This window comes from Netta rufina (genome assembly GCF_964035555.1).
Source record: "Netta rufina genome assembly, chromosome: 3".
In the NCBI taxonomy this organism is placed as follows: Eukaryota; Metazoa; Chordata; class Aves; order Anseriformes; family Anatidae; genus Netta; species Netta rufina.
In genome coordinates this window covers 65,496,891-65,520,163 of record NC_140125.1, presented here as the reverse complement: position 1 = coordinate 65,520,163, position 23,273 = coordinate 65,496,891, and the positions used below count along the sequence as shown (strand labels likewise).

Genomic DNA, 23,273 nt, shown 5'->3' with positions numbered 1-23,273 from the left:
GCAGAATTGAAAACCCTCATTCCTGAGGGTTTTTAATAATTTGTTTTATAGACATGAATTACTAACAACTCAGAAATGCTGTTTCTAGAGAGACTTTTTTAAAAGTATCAGATGAAAAGTCTCCATGCTGCCAGATGAAACTTAGACACATTCATTATGCAGAGGTTGAATAAATCTCAGAAAAGAATCACAGAATCACAGAATTTCTAGGTTGGAAGAGACCTCAAGATCATCGAGTCCAACCTCTGACCTAACACTAACAGTCCCCACTAAACCATATCCCTAGAAAAAGCTAAGTAGATTTCTTTTGTTGACAACTTTTTTTTTTTTTTTTTTTTTACTTAATGAAAACAGTGTTAGAGTTGATTTTGTGCTAGAAATCAGCACATAATACCTAGCTTCTCCTGGATGTGTAAGTCTGTGTAAGTCCAGTTTCATGTTTTCATTTTTCAGTTTATATGTCTTTGTTTTAGCATTTTGTACTTTTTTTTTTTTTTTTTTTTCAGTTACAAATTGCAAAATAAAATAATTTTGCATCTGTCTTTGTCTTTTGGAAAGTACACTTCAAATGAAGAGAAATGTTAGGCATGAGAGCCAGAGAATAGTTAATGACAGAGCTAAGGCATGAGTAACATCATGTTAAAATATTTTCACAGAACTCTGGACTAAAAAAAATGCCTTCTAAACAACACTGCAATTTTCTATGCATGTATATTTGGTATATAATAATATACTATATGCTTGGCTTAGCAGTATGAATGTAGCACATCAGTCTACCAGACACAATATTCTCCCTGGAACGGGATATTTCCTTGGAATATCCTGCTCTTTTTGACACCTCAGTTTTAACTTCTTCTATAACTTGATAAAATGATGACCAGCTTGAAATCTATATAACTTGAAGGCTTTATCAGTAAAGCCCAGCAGAGTTATATTTCTCTGTGGCTGTGATGTTGAAACCTGGTGAAAAATCAATTTTTCCTTTTGCTGAATGGTATATTTGAAGCATTTTAAAAAGGTGAATGAGTGTGCTGAGAACCTGTCATTCTAGAAGTACTTTCTTATGCAGCATGTGTAGGTACATCTGCCTGTTAGCCCTGAGAGGCTGCGTATGTTTGATGCATTGGATATTGTGTCAGCAGGAAGGAGTAAAGGAGGAGATGAGGTATATCAGAAAGAAAGTTGGTAGCAAATGGTGTTTCGAACAGCCTGTATCCCCTGGTGTAATATATTATGGAAATAATGATCCTGACAAGTGATGCTTCTTTGTTACCTGAAAAGATTCAGTAGGGATTATGCATGCTCAAATCACTCTGGACTGGATACTTAGTTGTCTACAAATTCTGTAAGTGTCTTCATCATGAACAACTTTGTTATAGTTGCAGTAGCAAAAATTAATTACTAAAAGAAAAAAAAAAAATTGTGTTTAACTTACTATTTTAGCTAGCAAAGGGAACAAAAAATGGTATTTTTAATTCTGTTTTTATAGATTTATCTTTTAATCTGATTTAATAGCAAATTTTAGTTTGTATTTAGGGTTGAATTGCAAACTTTAACTCATTTTCAAGCTTGCTGATAGTTGCTTCAAAACCATAAATTATTAATTAATTAACATGGGTAGGCAATGAGACCTGGGCTAAAGGCTTAAAATGAGGTATCAGGAAGCAAGAACAAATAAAATACAAATGCAAAACAGTCTGTAAGAAAGGTACAGAGAGTATACAGAGGAAATGATTTTAATAGAAAAAAAGAATAAAATGCTTCTGACCTGTATGCTTTCATTAAGCACAGAAATGCAACCAAAAAGGCAGGATAAAGATAGCACGTACACTTAACACGTTTAACATGTACATTTAACATCAATAAATTGGCTTATGCAGTTGCTCTAGTTTACAGAGATTTTCTTCCAGTGGCAATAGGATGGTGTACTTTGCCAGGTGTACTTTGACACTCTGGCTTCAACCCATTCGACTATTCCCTTCTTCCCTGAACAAATGTCAGGGCTCTAAGTAGGACACAAAATAAGATTAGATAATTTAATGCATTTTAGGAATATCATCCATTATGGGAATTATACACAACCTTATCATTTTCAGAGCTTCAAAGACATACCTAGGTCAAAGACATATCTAGGTCAAAATTACCAACATTTTTGACCTGCAGTGAGTCTGCAGTGCTGGGCTTTTTCTTCCACCTTATGTGGGTTCTTCTACCATTGAAATATGGCAGAATGCTTTCAGCTAGGAAAAAAAAAAAAAAAAAAAAAAAAAAAGAACAAAAACCTCTTAATCTCATCATTCTTGAAGGAAAAGAATATTAATTACCAGGAAATAAAGCTCATTTATTTATGACTTTTTGCATATTAGCTTGCAATGCTGATAAATCATTCAGATTTTCTTTTTAATGGAAATCCCTTCAGAAAGGAATATGCCTGTTTGTGTATACTATGTGGGGATGTTATGTGGGAATCTTGTACAGTATATTTCACTTCCTCTATTCTGTTTCATCTTCCCCCTTCTCTGTTCCTCCTTCCCCACATTGCTGTTCCTTCCCCACATCTGCAGACTTCACTAATGCCAGAGGAAGTGAGTTTATTTTGCTTGAATGCTTAAAAAAGTGAATGCTATGACCAACAGAATGAAAAAATAATAATAAGGTAAAACAAAAGGCAGTGAATATTGAGAGCAATTTCCAATGACCTATAAAATTGTTTCATTAGAAGTATGAACATTAAAATTTTTGGATATCTAAAAATGTAAAACTAACAGTTTTAAAACATTAATCTGGATGAGATATAACATTATACATGAAACATAATGACCTCTCTGAAATTCAGCCACAATACTGTGCTGCTCATTTAGACAAAGAAGACAACTAGTTAATCATGGTGCAGAAAATTAGACAGAGTAAATTAGTTTGCTGCATTCCACACTCTTAGCTACAAAAGAAAAAAAAAAGAGAAAGAAAAAAAGAAAAAGAAAAAGAAGAAAAAGAAAAAGAAAAAGAAAAAGAAAAAGAAAAAGAAAAAGAAAAAGAAAAGGAAAAGGAAAAGAAAAAGAAAAAGAAAAAGAAAAGGAAAAGGAAAAGAAAAAGAAAAAGAAAAAGAAAAAGAAAAAGAAAAAGAAAAAGAAAAAGAAAAAGAAAAAGAAAAGAAAAAGAAAAGAAGCTAATTAGAGAGTAAAAATACTCCAAGCTTTTAGAAAGAGAATATAAGAAGAGATAGATCCTGGCTCTGAAATGCTTTATCACCCATGGTGTTTGCATAATTTCATGATTTTATCAGTTTGGCAGCCTACATTAAGGGGTCCTCAACTTTGATTATATTGAATAATAGATATAATAGTTTATAATGAAAATTATGCATGGCTTCTATCCTTAATTTTCATGGATTCCTGCAGTCTTTAATGAAATGTAAATAAATTTGATTTTAAAACCTATATAACTATATACGTTATAATACAAAAGGCTAGAAACATGATTAAAATATGAAGTTAACAATCAAATTTTAAGTTTACTAGAAGATTATCATGTTGGTTGTGCTTTAAAGATTTTTACTTTATCATTATAGTTTTATCTTTGCTAACAGAGATATGTGTTCTCATTGTTTTATTTCTGTATTCTTTAAATTAAGGAAAGTGGGTGTGCTAAAGAATATTAGAACGGGAATTAATGTAATTAGACTTTGAGATGAATGGTGAAAATGAAGGTGAAATTCACCTACTTGTTGCATCGAAATATCCTTGTTCTGTAAAATAATTTTATTGGTATGAAATCAATGGGAATAATTTTACTTAATGAAAGCTTTGTCTGCAGGTCTGAAAGAAAGCTGATCTTTTTTTTTCTGTAAAAAAAATATTAAATTTTCAGTATGTTTTTTCAAAATAGTAGTTATAAATAAATTTATCTCTAATTTTTCTTTACTTTCCTGTCTATGAATCTGCTCTCAAAATACAGTGAAATACATCTATTTCTTATACACATAAATGTCATAATCATTTTACTTTTGCCTAGATGCCTAAATGCCACGGCTCGAGGGGGGTGTGGGGGGAGAGGGGAGAGAATGTGCAATTGGGTCCTCTCTTCTGTCTTTTATGTGAGCAGTGTTAACACTCTTGAAAATAATTTAATTATTTAAAATAAACTGAAAAGGAACAAGACCAAGCTCTGCATAGATAGAGCTGATATAGCTGTTTGTTTGTTTGTTTGTTTGTTTGTTTTAAAGAGCTATAATTTCATAGGACTATTTCTGTGCTATGTTCATGTATGCAGCATGTGGAGGAAAGGTGTAATGTTAGGTTTCCTTTGGAACTACCTACCAGCTGTAAATCCACTGTCTTTCTTTTTTGCTAAACACGAAGTAACCTGATCAGGAAAATTACTTTTTCAGTCACTCATTTTATTATGTTAATTCTTAACCATTTTTAAGTGAGAGACAATGTCTCTATAATGCTTATACACTGCTTTTTACAAATTTCAAATGGTGTTTCGACTTGCATGTTGTTTATTAGGAAATTGTGCATATGTGTGTGTGTATGCGTAACTATGTGCAGTGAGGTGGAGGAAGAGAGTGACCCCTTTATTTCATAAGACCTGCTTCTTAAATTGTCTCAGACTTCCACAAAACACCAAGACCAAAGATGGAAACTTCAATACTAAAGACAGAATGTCCTGGAAAGGTTTGAGCAAATGCAAAAGAGGGGTTTTAGTCTCTCAACAAAGTTGTTTTCACCACTGAGTAATGATGTAATCAGATAATGCAACAGGTTATTTTTTAAACAGAACTGGTAACTACATGAAATCAGCCTAAAATTCAATTTTGTTTCTAACACATTATTTTTCTTTTCATAATCATTTCTGAAACATATGCAATGAATACTTAGACTCTTAATTTACCACAGATCAATCTAAAAATATATTTTGTTATCTTAATCAGAATTCACTTACCTAATTGTTATTCCCATCAATCTGGGTTTTGGACTAACTTGAACAATTCCACTTTTTTGCTGTTTGCACTTTAATTTGATTTCCATTCTAAGTTTATGAACAGTAATAGGGTCCTGTTTGAATATTCATTAGCTTTGAATTGTGAGCTATGAAAAGGTGCTTTCTTTTACCTTAATGAAAGTGGCTCAGCATGGGGTGGATCAGTAATGACATTTGATTTTAGGCATCCAACAAATTTTCTTATTATTTATTGATACATCTTGTCCAAACAGCTCCCTCACAAGTTAGTGGAGTAATGAAAGAGAGAGTGCTGCAGAGAAGCGTGGAGCTTTCCTGGCAGGAACCAGAACATCCCAATGGAGTCATTACTGAATATGAAATCAAGTATTATGAGAAAGTAAGTGCTTAGATTATCTGTAATGTACAACAATGTGCTGTTTGCCTTGTGTTGGCTCACCAAATTGTGGAACAATGTTAAAACCATAGCCATACTATCAACTATCCCATTTTTTTCTGTCACAGTGATTTCACTCTCTTTTAATAATTGGTGATTCCCTGCAATTATTATTATTATCATATGTCCCATATATTGTATTTAGGTATCCTAGAAGTGAATTATCCACTCAAAATCAGCCTTTTTTATTTTTATTTTTTTTAATTATTTTTTCCCATGGTATTCCTGTTATTAAGTTAGGCTGTGGAGATTTTACCATGAGATTTGTCATTTTAAAGTTGCTCCTACATTGTCTTTAAGGCTTGTTTCATTTCCTTCTGTGTCACTGTGATTCCAGTCTTGAGATGAGACATCAAATACAACTCTTGACTTCATTTGGTATTATTTTGTGAGTTGAGCAGCTCAGACTTGATGTCTGAAAACTTCCAGAAAACTTCCTACAGTTTTAACTGATAAGTATTCCTTATTTGTCCTTTTTAAAAAAAGTCCCAGGAACATGAGATTTATTTGTCACTCCTTTTCTCAATACAGTAATGAATTGAGGGCTGCTTTTCAATAGTAGATGAGGTGATCTCTGTTTCTGTTCGAGTGAAATTGCACTGTTATTGATGTCAGTTAGAGTTTTGCCATTCCTTTCAGTGTGTCTAAGGCTTCATTCGTGATAACTTTGAAGTACTCCAGAAGAAAAAAAAAAACAACACAACAAAACAAAACAAAACAAAAACCTGAAAAGCAACCATAAGCTGGATGAAAACGAGGTGAAAGGTTATGCATCTATAAACTTGTCATGGGACCCAGACTAAGTGTGGCTCCTCCAGATTCCCTAGGAAATTTAATGCAGCATATAGCATATTGATATTTTTTATAAAGCATAGTGGGAGGAAAAAGAAAGAAAGAAAGAAAGAAAGAAAGAAAGAAAGAAAGAAAGAAAGAAAGAAAGAAAGAAAGAAAGAAAGAAAGAAAGAAAGAAAGAAAGAAAGAAAGAAAGAAAGAAAGAAAGAAAGAAAGAAAGAAAGAAAGAAAGAAAGAAAGAAAGAAAGAAAGAGGGAGGGAGGGAGGGAGGGAGGGAGGGAGGGAGGACGGATGGACTAAAACACAAAGAAATGAACAAAGGACCTCTTTTGTGATCACTTGTTATAACATCTCATCTGTGCAAACAGGGCAATAGTACCTCTATATCAAAAAGACCATATTAGCTTACTAGCTAACATACAATTAGATAAATTCAGACCAGATTGGACATAATATAATGTGTTGCATCTAATTTGCAGTGTTGAATTACACAAATATGCTTATCAATAGATATTTATATAGATTGGGAAGGGAATAAAATGTTTGTTTGTTGTTTCTAAGTCCCACTTTAAGTTGTTCACTTTAATAACTCTTATGACAAAACTTAACAGATATGTACAGATAGCTAAACCTTTCTTTTCCAAAAATAATTTTACTAATTTTGGCAAGCAATTTTTCTCCCTCACACAATCATACAAATGAAGTCCATACACTACAAAAAATGCATATTTACCAAAAGCAAAACTGTTCTTTGCACACACAGATAAAAAATATATATATGTATATATGCCATTTTGCTTGCTTTTATATCCACGATAGTTTCTGTTCTAATAAAAAAAAAAAGTAAATACCATGAGGAAGACAACAGAAAAATGCCCAAGGTACTAGACTTTTCATATATAATAAATGTTAAATTATAACTTTTATTATTTTATCTACATATTAATGTTACTTTAAATAAGCAGTGGAATTTCATGGCCAGTTTCCTGTGTTTGCCAAGGCAAGAGCTGATGTCAAGTTATTTTTCTAAATGAAGGAAAGCCATTGGTATTCTATTTATTACGGTAAAATTAACAAAAGAGAAGAAAAACCTCATCTCACAAACAGGCACAGATATAATGAAATAATTAATTTAAGCCTTAAATTCAGTGAGACTATTTTAAAACAAATACTTAAATACTTACTTTCCTTCCAAGGTAGTGCAGATCAGCTTGAAAAGTACTTCATAAGCTTCTTGCTCGGAACAAGAGAAGCAGTTAAGTTTTGTACCTGTTTTGTTATTTATCCCCTCTCACACTCCTGGAGTTTCAGCTCCTTTTAGAGTCAAATTAAATCAAACTATTAAATCAAATATTCTCAGAAGTGGCTTTTTTTTTTTTTTTCTTCCACCTCATTTCTGGCTAGGGCTGGAATGGAAAATGCCCCAAATCTCCCAAGTAAGCCTGTACTCTGATATTTCTAGATAAGGTTATCTTTACCTCTTTGTTGTTATTATTAAATACATAAATTATTAAATTTATGTATTATTATTATTTATGTTATTATTAAATACATAAATACATAAATACATAAATACAATTTAGATACATATATCTAAATTCAAGAACTGGCAATTCAAATAAGCCTCATTTATGCATCAAAACCCAAACTGAAATTCCATTGTGGCTTACAGTTGTGAACATATATGACTATTTACAGTGTTTCATTATTTATGTTTCTCCTCTCTCAAGCGTTCCTGTTTTTTCTCACATACCAATGTACATTCTACCGTGGTCCTCACTTACAGATGATTTACATTTTCTTGTATAAGATATGAAAAATTGTTGCTAGCTGAGCTGATGGGCTTGCTCAAATGACAGAGTGGGCAAGGCCCAGGAGAAGCCATTACTGAATCTCTTGAAAAAGAAATCATATATGTTGTTTTGAACCCTGTGTTTCAGCAAAAGCCTTTGTTGCTTTGTTGACTGCAAAGGGAAAGGTTCTCCATCATTTTTAGCTGGTAAATTGAAATGAGTTACAGATTTATTCTTTCCCTCTGTATCCATCTCATTAACACTGTCTCGTATGGCTCATGATTCTCTGATCATGTGGTGCATTCAGATGGTTAGTTAATTCATCTCTTCTGCCCTTCAAATCAGGGTTGCATCTGGCACCAAAAATCAACAGGGCTGCATATATCTATGCTGAAACAATCTGGATCAATAAATGTGATGAACAAGTAGAGCTTGTTGAATATCGTAAGGACCTATGGGCTTTTATAGCATTTGAAAGTGAGCAATTACTCAGCATCTGTAATCGTACAGCTTCAGATTTGGGGGGTGTCATACTGAGCTTTTCTCCTTGGCTTCTTCTTGATGCCATAGAGTCAAAACCCAAGAAAAGCCAGAGAAAAGACTAAAAAGTTTTAGACAGAGACCTCAGAATTTGTGCAAGATCCAGTCATTGGCACTGTTATAATTTTTTAAAGTGTTGGAATGTAAGAAGAGAAAGGTTCTGACCATGAAATAACAGATTTCCCTGCCCCTAAACTGTTTAATCCCTACATATCCTCCTGGAAAGTTTTGTTTGAACTATTTTTTCATCAAAATTACTCCAAATCTAATCAGATCCAAAGAAACAATCATTTTATGTCTAGATATTTTGTGAGTAACAACATGAGCATCCCATTTGAATTTTATGTTACACTTAAGACCTCCTCATTTCAATGACAGTGTTTTGTAATAAATACTCCACAGAGTATGCTTTATTTTTTATGTTGGGAAAAAAAAAAAAAAAAAAAAAAGAACATTCAACAGATTGAAATAAACTACCCAGGCAAGCTGTCAGTTGCTGATGTGCAACCATGATCAAATATGACCTATAAATGTCATTTAAATCTTTTGTCTTATTGTTTCCAGGATCAAAGGGAGAGAACCTATTCAACAGTAAAAACAAAGTCCACTTCAGCTTCTATTAATAACCTAAAGCCAGGAACAGTGTATGTTTTCCAGATTCGTGCTTTTACTGCTGCTGGTTATGGAAATTATAGCCCTAGACTGGATGTTGCCACACTAGAAGAAGCCACAGGTAAACATTTAGATTTATGGGAAATTTGCATTTTCAGAAGTAATAAAGAAAGCAAAAAATTAGTCATTAGAGGCAATGTTATTAAAAATAGGAAAAAAAAAAAAAGAAATTCTTAGTGAAGGTGAATTTTTGTCATTATATTTTGAGGGATGAACTTCAATTAGTTGTTTTACCATAGGACTATGAATTGTACTCATAAATAGCAGGGAAAAATGTAGCGTGTCGTGTTCTTCTCTGATGTCCTCTTCTAACACAAAGAAAAAAACTTTTTTTTTTTCACTTGAACACATACTTTCTTTTCACAAAAGAAGAGGTTAGTTAGTTAGAGGTTAGAAGAGGTTGAGCTGAATAACCCTACTAGGTTCTTCAGTAACTGAGGAGAGGAAGGAAGAGCAGATTTCAGCCATTGGTGGCTTCTTTAGGTCTTTTATTTATTTATTTATTTATTATTGTTTTTTTCTGTGTGATTTCCTACTAAAAACAAACAAACAAACAAATTTATATAGCTTTGTTTACCTAAGTGTGTGTCTTGTTTCAGATGTACGTCCATTCCTGCTATCTTCTGGTTTCCTAGGCCAGTCAATTTTGTTTAGGGAAGTCTCAAAGACACCAGGTTTCTTCAGGGCTCAAAGTTGCAAGCTTTGTAAACTAAAACCAGCCTTCTGTAACCCTTGTAATGGAAAGTATGAAGCTGAAGCATGAACTTACTCAGTACAGTTCACTAGAGAATCTGGCTGTGACATTTCAGCAGGGGGATAACATTTTGGGAGAGTTTGTTTTTTCTTTGATGCTGAAACCAATCACACACCCTTATTTGCCTAAAAATTACAGATACGTTTTTCACTACTGATAATGTTCATGCATACTTGGAGAAAATCTTCCAGATTTGGGGTCTTTGGAAATAAACTCTTGAACCAGTGAGAACTGTTAGTCATGAGTCAGCTCATGGAAACTCTCTGTATCCCTGGCAGCAAAATTTGGTCATTTGGGTTTGGATCATTTGCTTCAGGTCAGCCTGACAAGTCAGCCAAGTTTGGAGCTGAGAATTCAAAATGTACAGTTTCAGAAGCCATGGGTACCAGCTCTGCTCTCTGTGCTTTATGCAGCACATCTGAGACACAGGCACACACAATTGCATCTTATTTAACTGCAGCCAGGTGTCGCCTGAAGAATTTGTGGGCATTCTTAAAAAAAAAAACACAGTAGTTAGATCTTAATCTTGTTTCCACACAGAATATAAAAGCTTTCAATAACAAATAACAGCACACAGCTGATAGACATAATTAAAATAGTAATTGTCATAATAGCAACAATAAAATATTATTACTATTATTACTAGCTGTGTGTTTGATAGCATGCTTTTCATCTGTGGAGTTACTCTTTTTTTATTTCTTACTTTGTAAAGACTGCTTTACAAAGGCAGTAAAATTCAACAGAATCCCTGAGATACATCAGCATCCTGAGTTACAGACAGAAGTAATTTTGTATTTGGATGAATTTCTGGAAAACAAATGAAAAGGCTTTAACAATCTGTAACATGTTCCTGCTAATTATCTAACTTATTGTCCATAGTAATCTAAAATTGTTAGACCAGAATGTTTTCCAAACATTTCATTCATTACACTAATATTTTTTTATATACTGCATGTAAGCATACTAAGCCACTAAGATGAGCAAAGACCATTTCTGAGGTAAACAGTCTTGACTGGAGTTTGATTAATTTGTGGAAAGTTAGGAAATCTTAGAATAAATGAATCACTGGCCCTTTTGCACCGTGTACCCTTTTTCTGACTCGGTGATGAAAATCTACATATAAACCAGCGACATTCTGATCCAGTATGCACAGCAGATATTTTGTCACAGGCTAGCTTTGTGTTCTAACATTCCATGTGCAGTGCATTCACAAAAGAAAATTTCAAAAGCAACATATTTTCAATTTTATTGAGAGGAAATTGTAGGATGTAATTCCTATCAATGGTAAACAACCCCAATTTTCCACATATAGTTTTCAGAAATAATTAAAATGTTGGTTAAAAGATAGTAAATTTAATTAAATTATTTTAAAATTCTCTTACCAAAAAAAAAAAAAAAAAAAAAAAGAATATTTGTGTCTCATATTTTATTTGTAGTACTATCAAATCATTCAGGTCAATAAAATTGTATTTGCGTTAGCATTTCGTAAGAACTTTAGTAGATCATTTTTAGGAAATATAAACTTAGGAAATATAAATTTAGGAAATTCAAAACTATCAAAGTATTTTAAAATTAGATATAGTTGTAATGCTCAACCAGCAGTTAGATAGTCCTTTTGCCTATCTGAAATTCACCTGGAATTTCAACTGGTGCTGTTGATTTAGTAGATTTTTATATTATGTTCCAGTTTCTGTATTGTGATCAAAACTGCATGGCCACTTTCCCATATTTGAGGAACTCAAATTATGTATATGTCCATTATGTAATCTGATATGTAAAATATACATATTTAATACCATATTTAATAAATACATACATTTACATAAAAATAGTAAAATTACAAAGCAAAAATGCTTTATGAAGGTAGGATATTTATATTCCATGCTGTGTTTGTCACAGATCAAAGTAACTGAATTTTGTTGTTGGAAACATCATTTATCAGAGACAGAAATCCTCCTGGAAGAAAATATAAATTCAAAGAGTATCATTTAAGTGGTAATTTTACCTTTTTGATCCACTGAATTATCTAAAAGATACCTTGAATTATTTGTAGCCAGTGAATCTAAAGAGGCTGCTGTGTTTTCTGTAATTCCAAAAGTATGGGAGAAGTATTCTAGATATCAAGCAGAACAAACCAGAAGAATAAATGAAAACATTCAGTTTAAAAATGTTGGTGTCATTTTCTAATAAGAATTATTAGAAAATTGTGCAATTGTTTGTGAAAACTTTTTGTTTTTCAATGAGGACTAGAGGTATACAAACCAGAGTTAAAACTTCCCTAATACAACCTCTCAGGGGACACACAGATTTCAGTGGTGCTCTCATCTGTTTTCCTGAAAGCCAGAAAGCCCTCCTGGATGTTCTCAGTCACAGCAAGACAAGTTGATTGTGTTATCTTTCAAAATAGGCCATCTTATTTACAATACTGCAACATCCCCTTCACCTTTGTACTGCCTAAAATCTCTGATGAGGAGTTTGCCACTTGTTACATGTCTTACTGGCAAAGTAGAAGGACTCAGTGCAACCTGGCAGGAATAAAATTTTGCCTTTTGCTTTTGCCATGAATAGTTTTAAATCGAGCAATGTTGAAGTAGCATACAGATGTAAAATATATTTATGATGTCTGAACTTCTTTACCGAAAGGGTTGTTAGACATTGGAACAGGCTGCCCAGGGAAGTGGTGGAGTCACCATCCCTGGAAATCTTTAAAAGACGTTTAGATGTAGAGCTTAGGGATATGGTTTAGTGTGGACTGTTAGCTGTGAGGTTGGACTCAATGATCTTGAGGTCTCTTCCAACCTAGAAATTCTGTGATTCTGTGAAATAAACAACTGCTGCAAAATTTAATAGAAGACATCATAAGAATAATATAATAAGAATAAATATTATAAGAATAATATTTAAAAATGTGACATTTGGCCCGCATGATTCCAATATATTGTTGAAGCTTTCATGTACACTTCATCAGGAATTCTTCTCTGTAGCTGAGATTGCCTGCATGAAAAATTGTTGCTGGAGGAGCTGCACAGCTTTTATAGCTAATCTCCTCTTTTAAATGCTCCAGGGTTTTTGGGTATTCCCCATCCCTCCAGCCCTGTACATAGAAGGTAACCTTGACTCCTATAAACTAAACACTCTCTCATTCCTTTAGATAAGAAGATATCATAATGTCAGATTAGGTGTCACCTGTAGCTGGTCCCTGTACTGCCTTCAGAGCCTGAGCATGGTTTAACTGGAAATAACTGGAAATCTGTGAGGCAGTCATGCAGAGCAACCCACTCACACATGTCAACCTCTATGCACTCAACGTGGCTGCTAGATTAGGTGGCAAGCTTGGAAAAGTGTTTTTCCAAACTCTGTTAGATGGATAAAGCTTTGTACACTGGCCATTGGGACAAAATGCCACCTTGTCTTGACTCCCAGGTGAGGTTTGCACTCAAGTTCTAAGGAATAGAAATATTTTAGGAAATTTTACATAACTTCAACATTCTCATGTTTGAGGCTGTCTAGTTTGATGGGCAGGTAGTTTTTCAGGAACCTGAGTTGTATTACTTATACCCCTTCCACTTATACCCCATTACTTATGCCCTTATGTCACAAGATAGTGACCACTAATTTCCTAAAGGTTGCACAAATGGGATATGTGCAGGCCTATAGCAATACCCCATTGACTGGGTATCTCAGAAAGTTGTAGTTAGTCAAAAAAACACCTTTGTTCTTTTCAGTTAAAGCCCAATAAGAATAATTGGGCTTTAATTTCACCTGCATTAGGTGAGGAATTATAGTTTCTTTAGGAAATAAAATTGGGGGATGGGGGCTGCAGGAATTTCACCTCAATACAGAGGTGCTGTCTTATGCTGTGAAGCACAACAAAGGGGTTTTTATTTGGGGGGGGGGTAAGTAATACAGTTCAGTGACAAAATAAATCATGTTGATTGGTTTACTTCTGCCAAGACGCAGCAAAGAAAAGATTGGATGGTTTGTTTCTATGGGAACCTATGAAATCTGCACCCAGAAGATTCTGTGGAATTCATAAAATCTTCATCTTTAGGTAGCACTGCCGGGACTTAACCAGTTAACCATATTAACGTATCATCTACAGTTTAGTTAATCAGATGTCAGTATCTTTTTTTTTTTTTTTTTTTTTTTTTTTTTTTGGGACTCACACTTCCACAGTCCCTTTCTCAGCATCACTGCCTGATGTTTCTTCCTTTATTCTCAGTCTCTTGGGCCAGATCCTTGTTACAAATCACTATACCTCTGCAGAGTTCAGTAGAGTTGTGCTCATTTAATACAGCTGAGCATATGACCACCTTCATTAGCTGAGTGGCAAGCAATGTATTTAACAAACTTTGAGGGTTCTCAGGCTAAGTATTTACATCCTCAGTTTAAATTAATGTGACATGCAGACATTTGCATATATTAATAAAATTGGCATAAATGAATAAAAAGAATGATAGCGTGTAGATATTTTGGCATGTAAATGCTCTGAAGCATAGAGAATTCCATTTTGTGTATGTGGAAGCACCTTTTCATTGCTAACAGAAACAAATTTTAAGTGATAATATCAATTTACAATGATTAATAGCAGTAAGAGAGATAAATATGCTAAGAAGTCTGTGTTAATAGATAGTTAATGTTTCATCTTAAAAATTCGTCTTACACTTAAGATACTATTTCATACTACCATTAAAGTCATATCAACTATTTTTAGCAGTGTGGCTAGGAGCAGGAACATTCTCCTACTGTACCCCTTTAAAGAGAAGTCCTCCTCCCTTTTAGGAAGGGGTCAACCACTGAACAAAGCAGAAGACACTACACCAGAAGGCAGTTAAATTGGCTGGTGCTGGCTTTCAGCACATGGTTGTATGACTTTGACCAAGTTAATTTTGGTCTTTTTTATTTCCTGTATGTGATCATTAACTCATCCGGCATTTGAGTGAATTTCTGATAGGGGCATTCCTTTAGATTAAATTCATCAAATTAATAATTGTAGGCAACTAAAAAAATAAACTAACAGTCTGCAATTCATGAAGGTTGATTTAATTTTTTTTGCAACTCCTTTGTTGGGAATAATATTAAGCTAATCTCTGCTTTTTTCTCTATTTACAGCCACGGCTGTTTCCAGTGAACAGAATCCTGTTATTATCATAGCTGTGGTTGCTGTAGCAGGAACCATCATTCTGGTCTTCATGGTGTTTGGATTCATCATTGGACGAAGGTATTGTGCCTTACATAGGCATAAGCACATCTGACCCCACTTTTGTGAGTTCTTAAGGCATATTGTAATCTGGAATGGAAATTTGCAAAACTTATACGGAACTCATGTTTTTTAAGGACAATTTTCATTCCAAATTCAAATCCAATTATCAACTATACAGTTTTTCTGCTTACTTTAGCAAGACACACTTAAATCAAGATGTTCTTTCAGTCGTATGTAAATGTGCTGTAAAAGGAACCCTTAGCAAGCTCTTCACCTGTACTCCTCAAAGTTCCTCTTTCTGTTTAGTTTCTCTCACGTGGAGAAGCATGACACTTTATCTGATCAGCCTTTAAATGACTTTACATTCAAGAAAAAGAGACACAGCAGTACGTTTAAGAATACCGTCATGTAAAATAGTGTTCTACTTTCAAGTTCTTTAATCCCCTGCTTTATCCATAGAAGCTTTTCACAGGAACAAGGATCTTTAGGACCTGTCCCAACTCGTATTTGATACAAAAGCCTTTTGATTACAACTGCTCATGATTTATTTAAACCTCTGCTGTCAAGAGAATTATAGCTCAAACTTTCAAAGGGCCTACAGGAGCTAGGTGCTCATAGGCTGAAAATCCCAGCCTGAAAGACCAATGTTGTCAGGACTTTATATGTGAGGAAGTAAATCATTATTTACCAGTAAAACTGACGTATTTCTTTTTAGGCATTGCGGCTATAGCAAAGCTGATCAAGAAGGGGATGAAGAGCTTTACTTTCATTGTAAGTGTTTTGCTTTTTTCCCCTTTTCAAAAATCCCGAACTGCAGTACTGTAGACAATAATAAATAACACACCATGAAATACAAAGTTGAATGAAATTTAAAAATTCTGTGTAAGTAGCAAGTGGGAAGTTAAACATTGTAAAAATGTGACCTACACAAAAAGAATGCAGATTAAAGTCAACATTGTCACAATTTTATTTCTATACATGTATACGATATACCATTGTTTTCATTCCACTTTTTTTTTTTTTTTTAATTGTTTCCTTTGAATACATGTTTCACACCATCCTAATGATTCCTCTGAGATGAATTATTTGAGAGGTCTTTGGCTAAGTGGCTGTATGATCGTTACCCCAGGCGAAGTTCAGATTAAGAAAGCAACAGTCACTGTATCACCCTAGCAATGAAGTTGGTCTGCTCAAAAGCTGTTTTCTGTACAATAGCATCAATATTATAAATAAATAAATAAATCCTTAAAATATTTAATATGAAAAGAAAGATCAGCTATTTCACAGGTTTTCTCTGTTCTAGAATCACTTGCCTAGTGAAAAATAGCACCCAAAAACTCTCTTTGTAAAATCCTAGGTACCACTTGAATTTTTAGAACCCTGGAAAAATTCAATAAAATATGTCTTTCTTTGCTTAGTAACAAGAGAAAATTTAAGAAGAGAGGACAACTTATGCAATAAAAGAGAAAGAATTGTTTCAGTTGTATCTGAAAGTTATTTTAAAAACTTTTTTTTTTAGCCCTTTCTTATTTTAGTTGTATTATCATTTCGACATGAGAGATTAACAATGTTTGAAATTGGTCTAAATCAGTCATTAACTCAGGAAATATGATGAAACTAAGTTGCAAAATGATTCTGTTCATCCACAATTGAAAAATCACGTAATAGAACTAAACTTACTACAACTTCTGATAATAAAAAAAAATAAAATAAAAAAAAAAATAAGAAGCCTGGATTTCCAGTTTTCTCCCATATCTGGCAACTCACATATTGGTAAAAGGTGCCATGTAGTCATGCTATGCTGTATGCAGCCTTTGTTGTTCACCAATAATTGCAGTGGTAGTTTAAATCCATTAGATATTTTTTCTTTTTATGAAATCAATATAGTTTATCTTATTTTTGATTTGTTAAAATCAGGAGTTATTATCAGAATATGGAGAATGAAGAATCATATGGAGAATTAAGTAGCCACTAGTCACAAATTTATAGCATCTTTTCAGTGTGTGACTCTTTAAAGAAGTAGCTCTAGCCCAAAAGTCCAGTAGAAATCAGATCAAGGTTTCTGTTTCACCTTTCTGCCCTAGCAAAATCAGATCAGCTGGAATTTGTTCATGCTCCATTAATTTGGATTTGATGCTACCTAAATTTTTTAATTTAAATGCAGTGATTATTAAACCAAGTAGTGACATCATTGCAGCTTTTGTCAATCAGTTTATAATCTGTGCGAGAAGGGTGGAAAATAATAATGGGACGAGAATTACTCATCATGCACTTTGCAGTGCAGCTAATTTTAAAGAAGTCATTGAAAATCTGATGTAACTTAAATGTTGCTATTCTGGGAGTGATGGTTTAGAAATTTGCCTCTCACAGATACATTATAAGCTTTTCACATCCTCAGAAGAGCTACTGCTTTCACTTTCTAAGTCTCCATTATGTCCTTGAAGGAAAATATCGACTATATATTCTTGTATTTGAGTAGATAAACAAAGGGAATATGCTAGCTAAATAATGTCTTTCCTCATCTCCATTATCTGTGATTTTTTTTTTTTTTTTTTGTGAAAGTGTAAACAAATTAATATGAAAGCTGCTATTTAACATTTAATAGTTGATCCAGAAATAATGAAAAATGGTTCACTCAATGGTTTCTCTCATTTTACTTTCAAGAAATTTGGTTATCCAGAAAGTCAATCAGGACAGTTAGCATACACAGTCTTTTTAAAATTGTAGCACTTTTAAAAGTGTAAATCACTTTTTCCCAGGCTAGTTTTTCATCATCTGTTGATTGAAGGCTTAGTATTTAATTTTGTTTGATAACCATAGACAGAATAAGATGGAATACAGGGCTGTCGTCACCAGCTTGGTCACAGAGACATGAAAAACAGCGTGGTGTCTTTCTGCTCCAGGACCTCTAAGCAACCTTCTTACCTGTAGAGATACTAGATTGGATTTTCAAAAACTTAACTTACCACAAACACTTAGCACCAAAATTTACAAGTAACTATTTTTAAAGCAGCTTTTAAAGCACTGCATTTAGTATAGTATCATCTCTTTCATTTTTATACCTCTCAGCTCTCTGTGACCCCAAGTGCTATATTTAAAGATACAAAAACAATGGAGGGGTTTACCTAAGCAATTCAGATTTACATTTTAAATCCTCCTACCATTTTCTTCTAACAATGTCTTCAAATCTATGCCAGCACTATTTCACATTGGTATGCCGAGATAGCCATGGCCTGTCAAAACGTTTTATGACAGCTTGAATAAAAAACCATCAGAGGCCGATTGAGATTTGCAAAGTTACCTCCAATCCAGGCCTCTTATCACAAACACAACAAGGATGGCTCATTCTCCACCTTACTGCCTGAAAGCACTATTATAGGAGGGTAGCCTACTGGTTTCTTCCCCTTTGGTCATTTTTGAACAAATGAATAAACATTTATATGAATGTTTAATTAATAAATATTTAACTGTTCATTTAACAAAAACTTAATAAATAAACATTTATAATTTGAAAAATATATCAATACAATTGGAAGAAGCATTAACATTTGGGCAAAGTCTTGAATAATTTTTATGTGTAAATTCATTAGATTTTTCTAACAATTTCTCTAACCTTTTCCTTCTTATAAGTTTTTTGTTTGTTTGTTTGTTTTTTGTCAGTAATGCAATCTGAAACGTAAAAACAAATGACTACTAAGCCATTTTTTAATACATTTTCAAGTTTAAAAGTTTAATTAAGAGATTACAAAGCAACCATAAACTGTGTTTTGTATTGACTTCTGATCCAATTCATGTATATCAGTGTATCAAATAGCACAGAAACATTATTGCTTTTTGATACTGGGTTTTAATTGACTGACTTAATTAAAACTCAGGTCTGTAATCCTTGAGAGCTAAATTAATTTCATAAAAATTGTTTGGTTAATAGATTTTCAGGGTTCCTCTACTTCCATCATAAATTTCTGCTTTTGAAAGAAGAGAAAATAATTTTCCTGAATCAGCAGCAAACTAAGGGGAAAAAAAAATACATGCTGGCCAGAATGCTTTCCTGCCTGAGTTACACAAAGAGCTATACTGGAAAATGAGCGAACAAAACCCAAGGTGCTGCATTTTATTCACTTAGGTGCTTGAGAAAGGAAATAATTGTTCCACGGCATCTTTTTTTTTTTTTTTTTTTCCTGTGCCTTGCTGACTACAAGTGTTTTTCATGTTTGTATTGTAGTGCAAGACATATACCTAAAAATATAAATTCTAAACACCGTGAAAACTTTAGCTTGGCTATTGCCACAGTCTAGAAATATATTCAATAGTTTAAACAAATTAAAGTAGGTAGCAGATCCTTTTAAATCCCTCTAGAAGACAGGGAAAATGTAAAGAAATGCTTTTTACTCAGCCTGGGAAAGGAGAATAAGCTGTTCTTACACAGAAAAGAAAGTTTTACCTCCTTTATAGTCTTCCCCCCATCTCACTTTACTTTTTCTCCCACCCGGCCCTTGCATTTTATTCCATTAAACATTATTTAATATATATTACTTCTTTAACTTAAAGGAATAGGTGCAAATGTTAATGTTAGTCATTTTTAGAGACGGGATTGTGTACTTGTGTCAGCATGCTTGCAGATGACACATAAAACTAAAGTTGCCTCTCAGAGCGGCTCTGACTCAGGTGGTGTTGGAAGCAGGTTCACTCTTCCAAGAAGCACTCTGCATAATGAAATTCCTGGACTGACTGCACAATAAGTGCCTTTGCTTCATCACAGTCATGCTTTCTTACATCATTACAGTTAAATTTCCAGGCACCAAAACCTACATTGACCCTGAAACCTACGAGGACCCAAATAGAGCTGTCCATCAATTCGCCAAGGAGCTAGATGCCTCTTGTATTAAAATTGAGCGTGTGATTGGTGCAGGTAAGGCGGCCGTGGCTTCCTTATTCAACTGTTCCATTTAGCCAGGATTGAATCTCATACATCATAATGACAGGCAAATAATTATACCTCGACTATAGAAGAACTTTTTGCATTCACCAGAGTGGTTAAGAGAAATGAAACTGCACTCACTTCTAAAATGTAAAAATAAACAAGAAAAACACACACACACAGACTCAGACACACACATACTTACGAGAAGTAAATGAAGAATTTTGTTTGTCATTGAAAAGTTGCAGGTTTCTAATTTATATATCTACTGTTAATTTTTTTTTTTTATTATTTTTTTTTCTTGTGGGGAAGTAATTTTGCTTCCTATTCTTTACTGTTAGAGTAAAAGGGTTAGGCACAAGTGCAAATTCTGCTCACTTTCCTTTTGCAAGAAGGTTTTTTGTTCTCTGATTTTTTTTCATGTGAATAAGGAAAAGTGTGTAGCTCAAAATCTTACATATAGACTGGGAAGGTCTTGTTTCTGTATAACAAAATTTTCCCTAAAGCTGTTTTTTCTTCTGCCATTTTCCTTTTTGATATTTTATGAATACAAAAAGTTATTGTTTAACTCCTCATGACTGATTGTAATTGCACCAGCATAACATTGCTTTTCTTCCTCTTGAGCTGTCTACCACCTACTTAAGCTGTGGTGTTCATGCTCTAAAAAGGCAGTTTCATTTGTTTGCATTAATAAGATATGTGACATTTTTATTGCACTACTCCATGTAGTGAAATTAAGTTTCTGTGGGTAAGAAAAATATCAAATACTTTGGATTCCTGGAGGAAATGTTCTTTTGCTTTCCCATTGTTTTATAAAAGTATTACTAAAATACTTTTAAATCACCCTGTAGTTTGGCATGCACTGTAAATTACATTGTATTATTTTGAAAGAGAAGAAGAAAGATCTCTAAAATAAGCTGTTTTAACTGTAAAAAATCTTTACACTTAGAATTCACAATGACTTTTAAAAGTAACCTCACTCATGTTGAATCATGTCTTAATCAAGGTGTAGCACCATTGTAATTAACAACATTGCTTGAGAAAATTATTGTTTCAGATGAGTAAGAGCATAAGAATCTAGCCCCTGCTAACTAGTAATTTTGTAATGCTAGAACGGCAGCACCTCTTCTAATAAATATACAAGATTTAAAATCTAGATTAGCATAGAAAAATTATTGAGTTTTATCTTTTGTTTTGAGTTAAAAAACTATCAGCATAGCAACAGTTCAGAGCATGAAGATGTATTCAGTTGGACTTTGCTGATGCCTTCTGGGCAAAATGCTGAAAATGCCTTGATTGCAAAGAGGATGCAATTTAAGGCATAAGTATTTTCAGTGTTATGGCAGAGGAAATAATAATAATTTGGTTGGCTATAGATTAATTTATTCTTGATTTTAATGAGTATAAGTGATAGCAAAAATCTAACTTGTGTCAGTAGTCATTCCTTGAAAAAGTTACTTAGAAGTACTATGATAAAGAATATTTTAGTTGTCTTTTTAACTTGTTGATGTAGACAGAGGCAAGAGTGAAATGAAATACAGTCCAAGTTCAACAGAATGTTAAAGACTAAAAGAAGCAACTGAAACTCATACATCAAAGAAGAATACAGAATTTCTACTGGTGACAGCACCAGAAAAGCCACTTAGCAGTCTCAATGTGCACTAGTAATGCTGGCCACATCAGCTATTCTGTAGTGCCATGTCTCTCGTAGACAAATAGGGTGCAAGTATGCTTGAGCTCAATTTGCATGAGGGATATGTGCTTTCCTTGCCAAGATTTTCATTACCACCCTGCTGTGGCCACCTGTCAGATACAGATTATTGTATCCACTATGTTGAGTCCTTGTTCATACCACAGATCCTTTGTTTTAGTCTCTTCATTGTTGACATGCTGAGCTCATGGCTGTTGGCTGTGCGATGTTCCCACTCTTGTTGTCATCTTTTCTGGTTCCTTTTTGGGCACCATTTCAGCTAAATATACTTTGTTGGGAATAAAAGTAGTTCTTTGGCTATTATCCTGGCCTGAAATGAATGATATACACATTCAAGTTTCTGGTTTGCCTGAGTATGAGTGATCTGCTTTTGGATATCAATCAAAATCATATCCCAGAGAGCTGGAAAGGAGTGAAGGCTTAGTGTCTTCTGTGCCAAGTACCCTAATTACCTGGCTCTGAAATATTACATACAAATACATACATATACTCACATCTTGTTCTCAGTGTGTGGGGGAAAAAACAAAACAAAACAAAACAAACAAACAAAAAAAACAGTTCTGGAAGGTATAGCAAGAGAAAATTGTTATACTAATTGTTATACTTTAGTCAGCTGTTGTTGTGGCTAGGGGCTGTGATTAAGGTGAGTGGTGCATTCATTAGTAGTCATCCTTATTGCTCATGAAGTGCAGGAAGGCACCAAGCTAAAGACATGAGCAGTCCAACAGCTGATCATTACCTATGTCTCTCATGATATTCATGACTATGACGTAGATTTTCATACCATAATTTCAGTGCCCAAGGATAGCTGGGGGTAATGTTCAGACAGGAATAATGCCCTCTGTCTGTCTGATTAGTACAATACTGTTAACAGAGGTATGTGGAGTTGATTGAAGCTAACCTGAATTTAAATTCTGTCAAACAGAGTGAGAGGAATTCAATTACATAGAGAGTAATCTCCTGTGAGATTTGTAAAACTGGCAGTGCTGAGTGGAGATGTGCCCAAAGTTTAGGAAATACTGTGGTCCACCCAAAGTTCTACCCTTCTGGGCTGGAGGGACAGTGTTTTAAACAAGATTTCTCAAAATTCATAAATTATGACAATTCAAAATCCACCTACCTCCTTAGGTAATTCCAAGGCACCCCTCTCTGCTGCCTTACCAGTGTGTATCTGCACTTAAATCCTAATCCCACCAGCTTTCTTAAGACCTCAGCCTACATCTCAAAGGGATTCTATAATCAAACAGTCTACACTGCTGTTTCCTAATTCAATCATATTTTTTTTCAGCATTCATCCTAAAACATGTCTTAGATGTAGGTGTGTCTGCATACTTGTGTGTACTCAATAATTTAAAGACATTCGGTGGGTATGCAGGAGATAAATTTTAGACTTGATTGGATTTGGACTTGGCTCTCTCTCTACCATATTCCAGGTAAATTTGCAATGTACCAGACTACTAAATATTCTGAAAAGTCTATTTTTTTTAAAGAG

At 33.8% G+C, this 23,273-nt stretch overlaps 1 protein-coding gene across 6 annotated transcripts in view; it reads left to right on the top strand.

The window, feature by feature from the left end:
- Positions 1–23,273, top strand: part of EPHA7 (EPH receptor A7) — a gene marked incomplete at both ends in the record, with an annotated part of 164,171 nt that overhangs the window by 114,675 nt on the left and 26,223 nt on the right. For 3 of the 6 annotated variants that reach the window (XM_084285380.1, XM_084285375.1, XM_084285378.1), the window contains 5 exons: positions 5,217–5,341; positions 9,088–9,256; positions 15,062–15,170; positions 15,868–15,923; positions 19,936–20,061. In XM_084285380.1, the coding sequence (XP_084141506.1) occupies positions 5,217–5,341; positions 9,088–9,256; positions 15,062–15,170; positions 15,868–15,923; positions 19,936–20,061 (585 nt within the window). Of the gene's footprint in view, positions 1–5,216; positions 5,342–9,087; positions 9,296–15,061; positions 15,171–15,867; positions 15,924–19,935; positions 20,062–23,273 lie in introns of all 6 variants that reach the window. The other 3 variants (XM_084285379.1, XM_084285377.1, XM_084285376.1) reach the window with 3 other exon arrangements.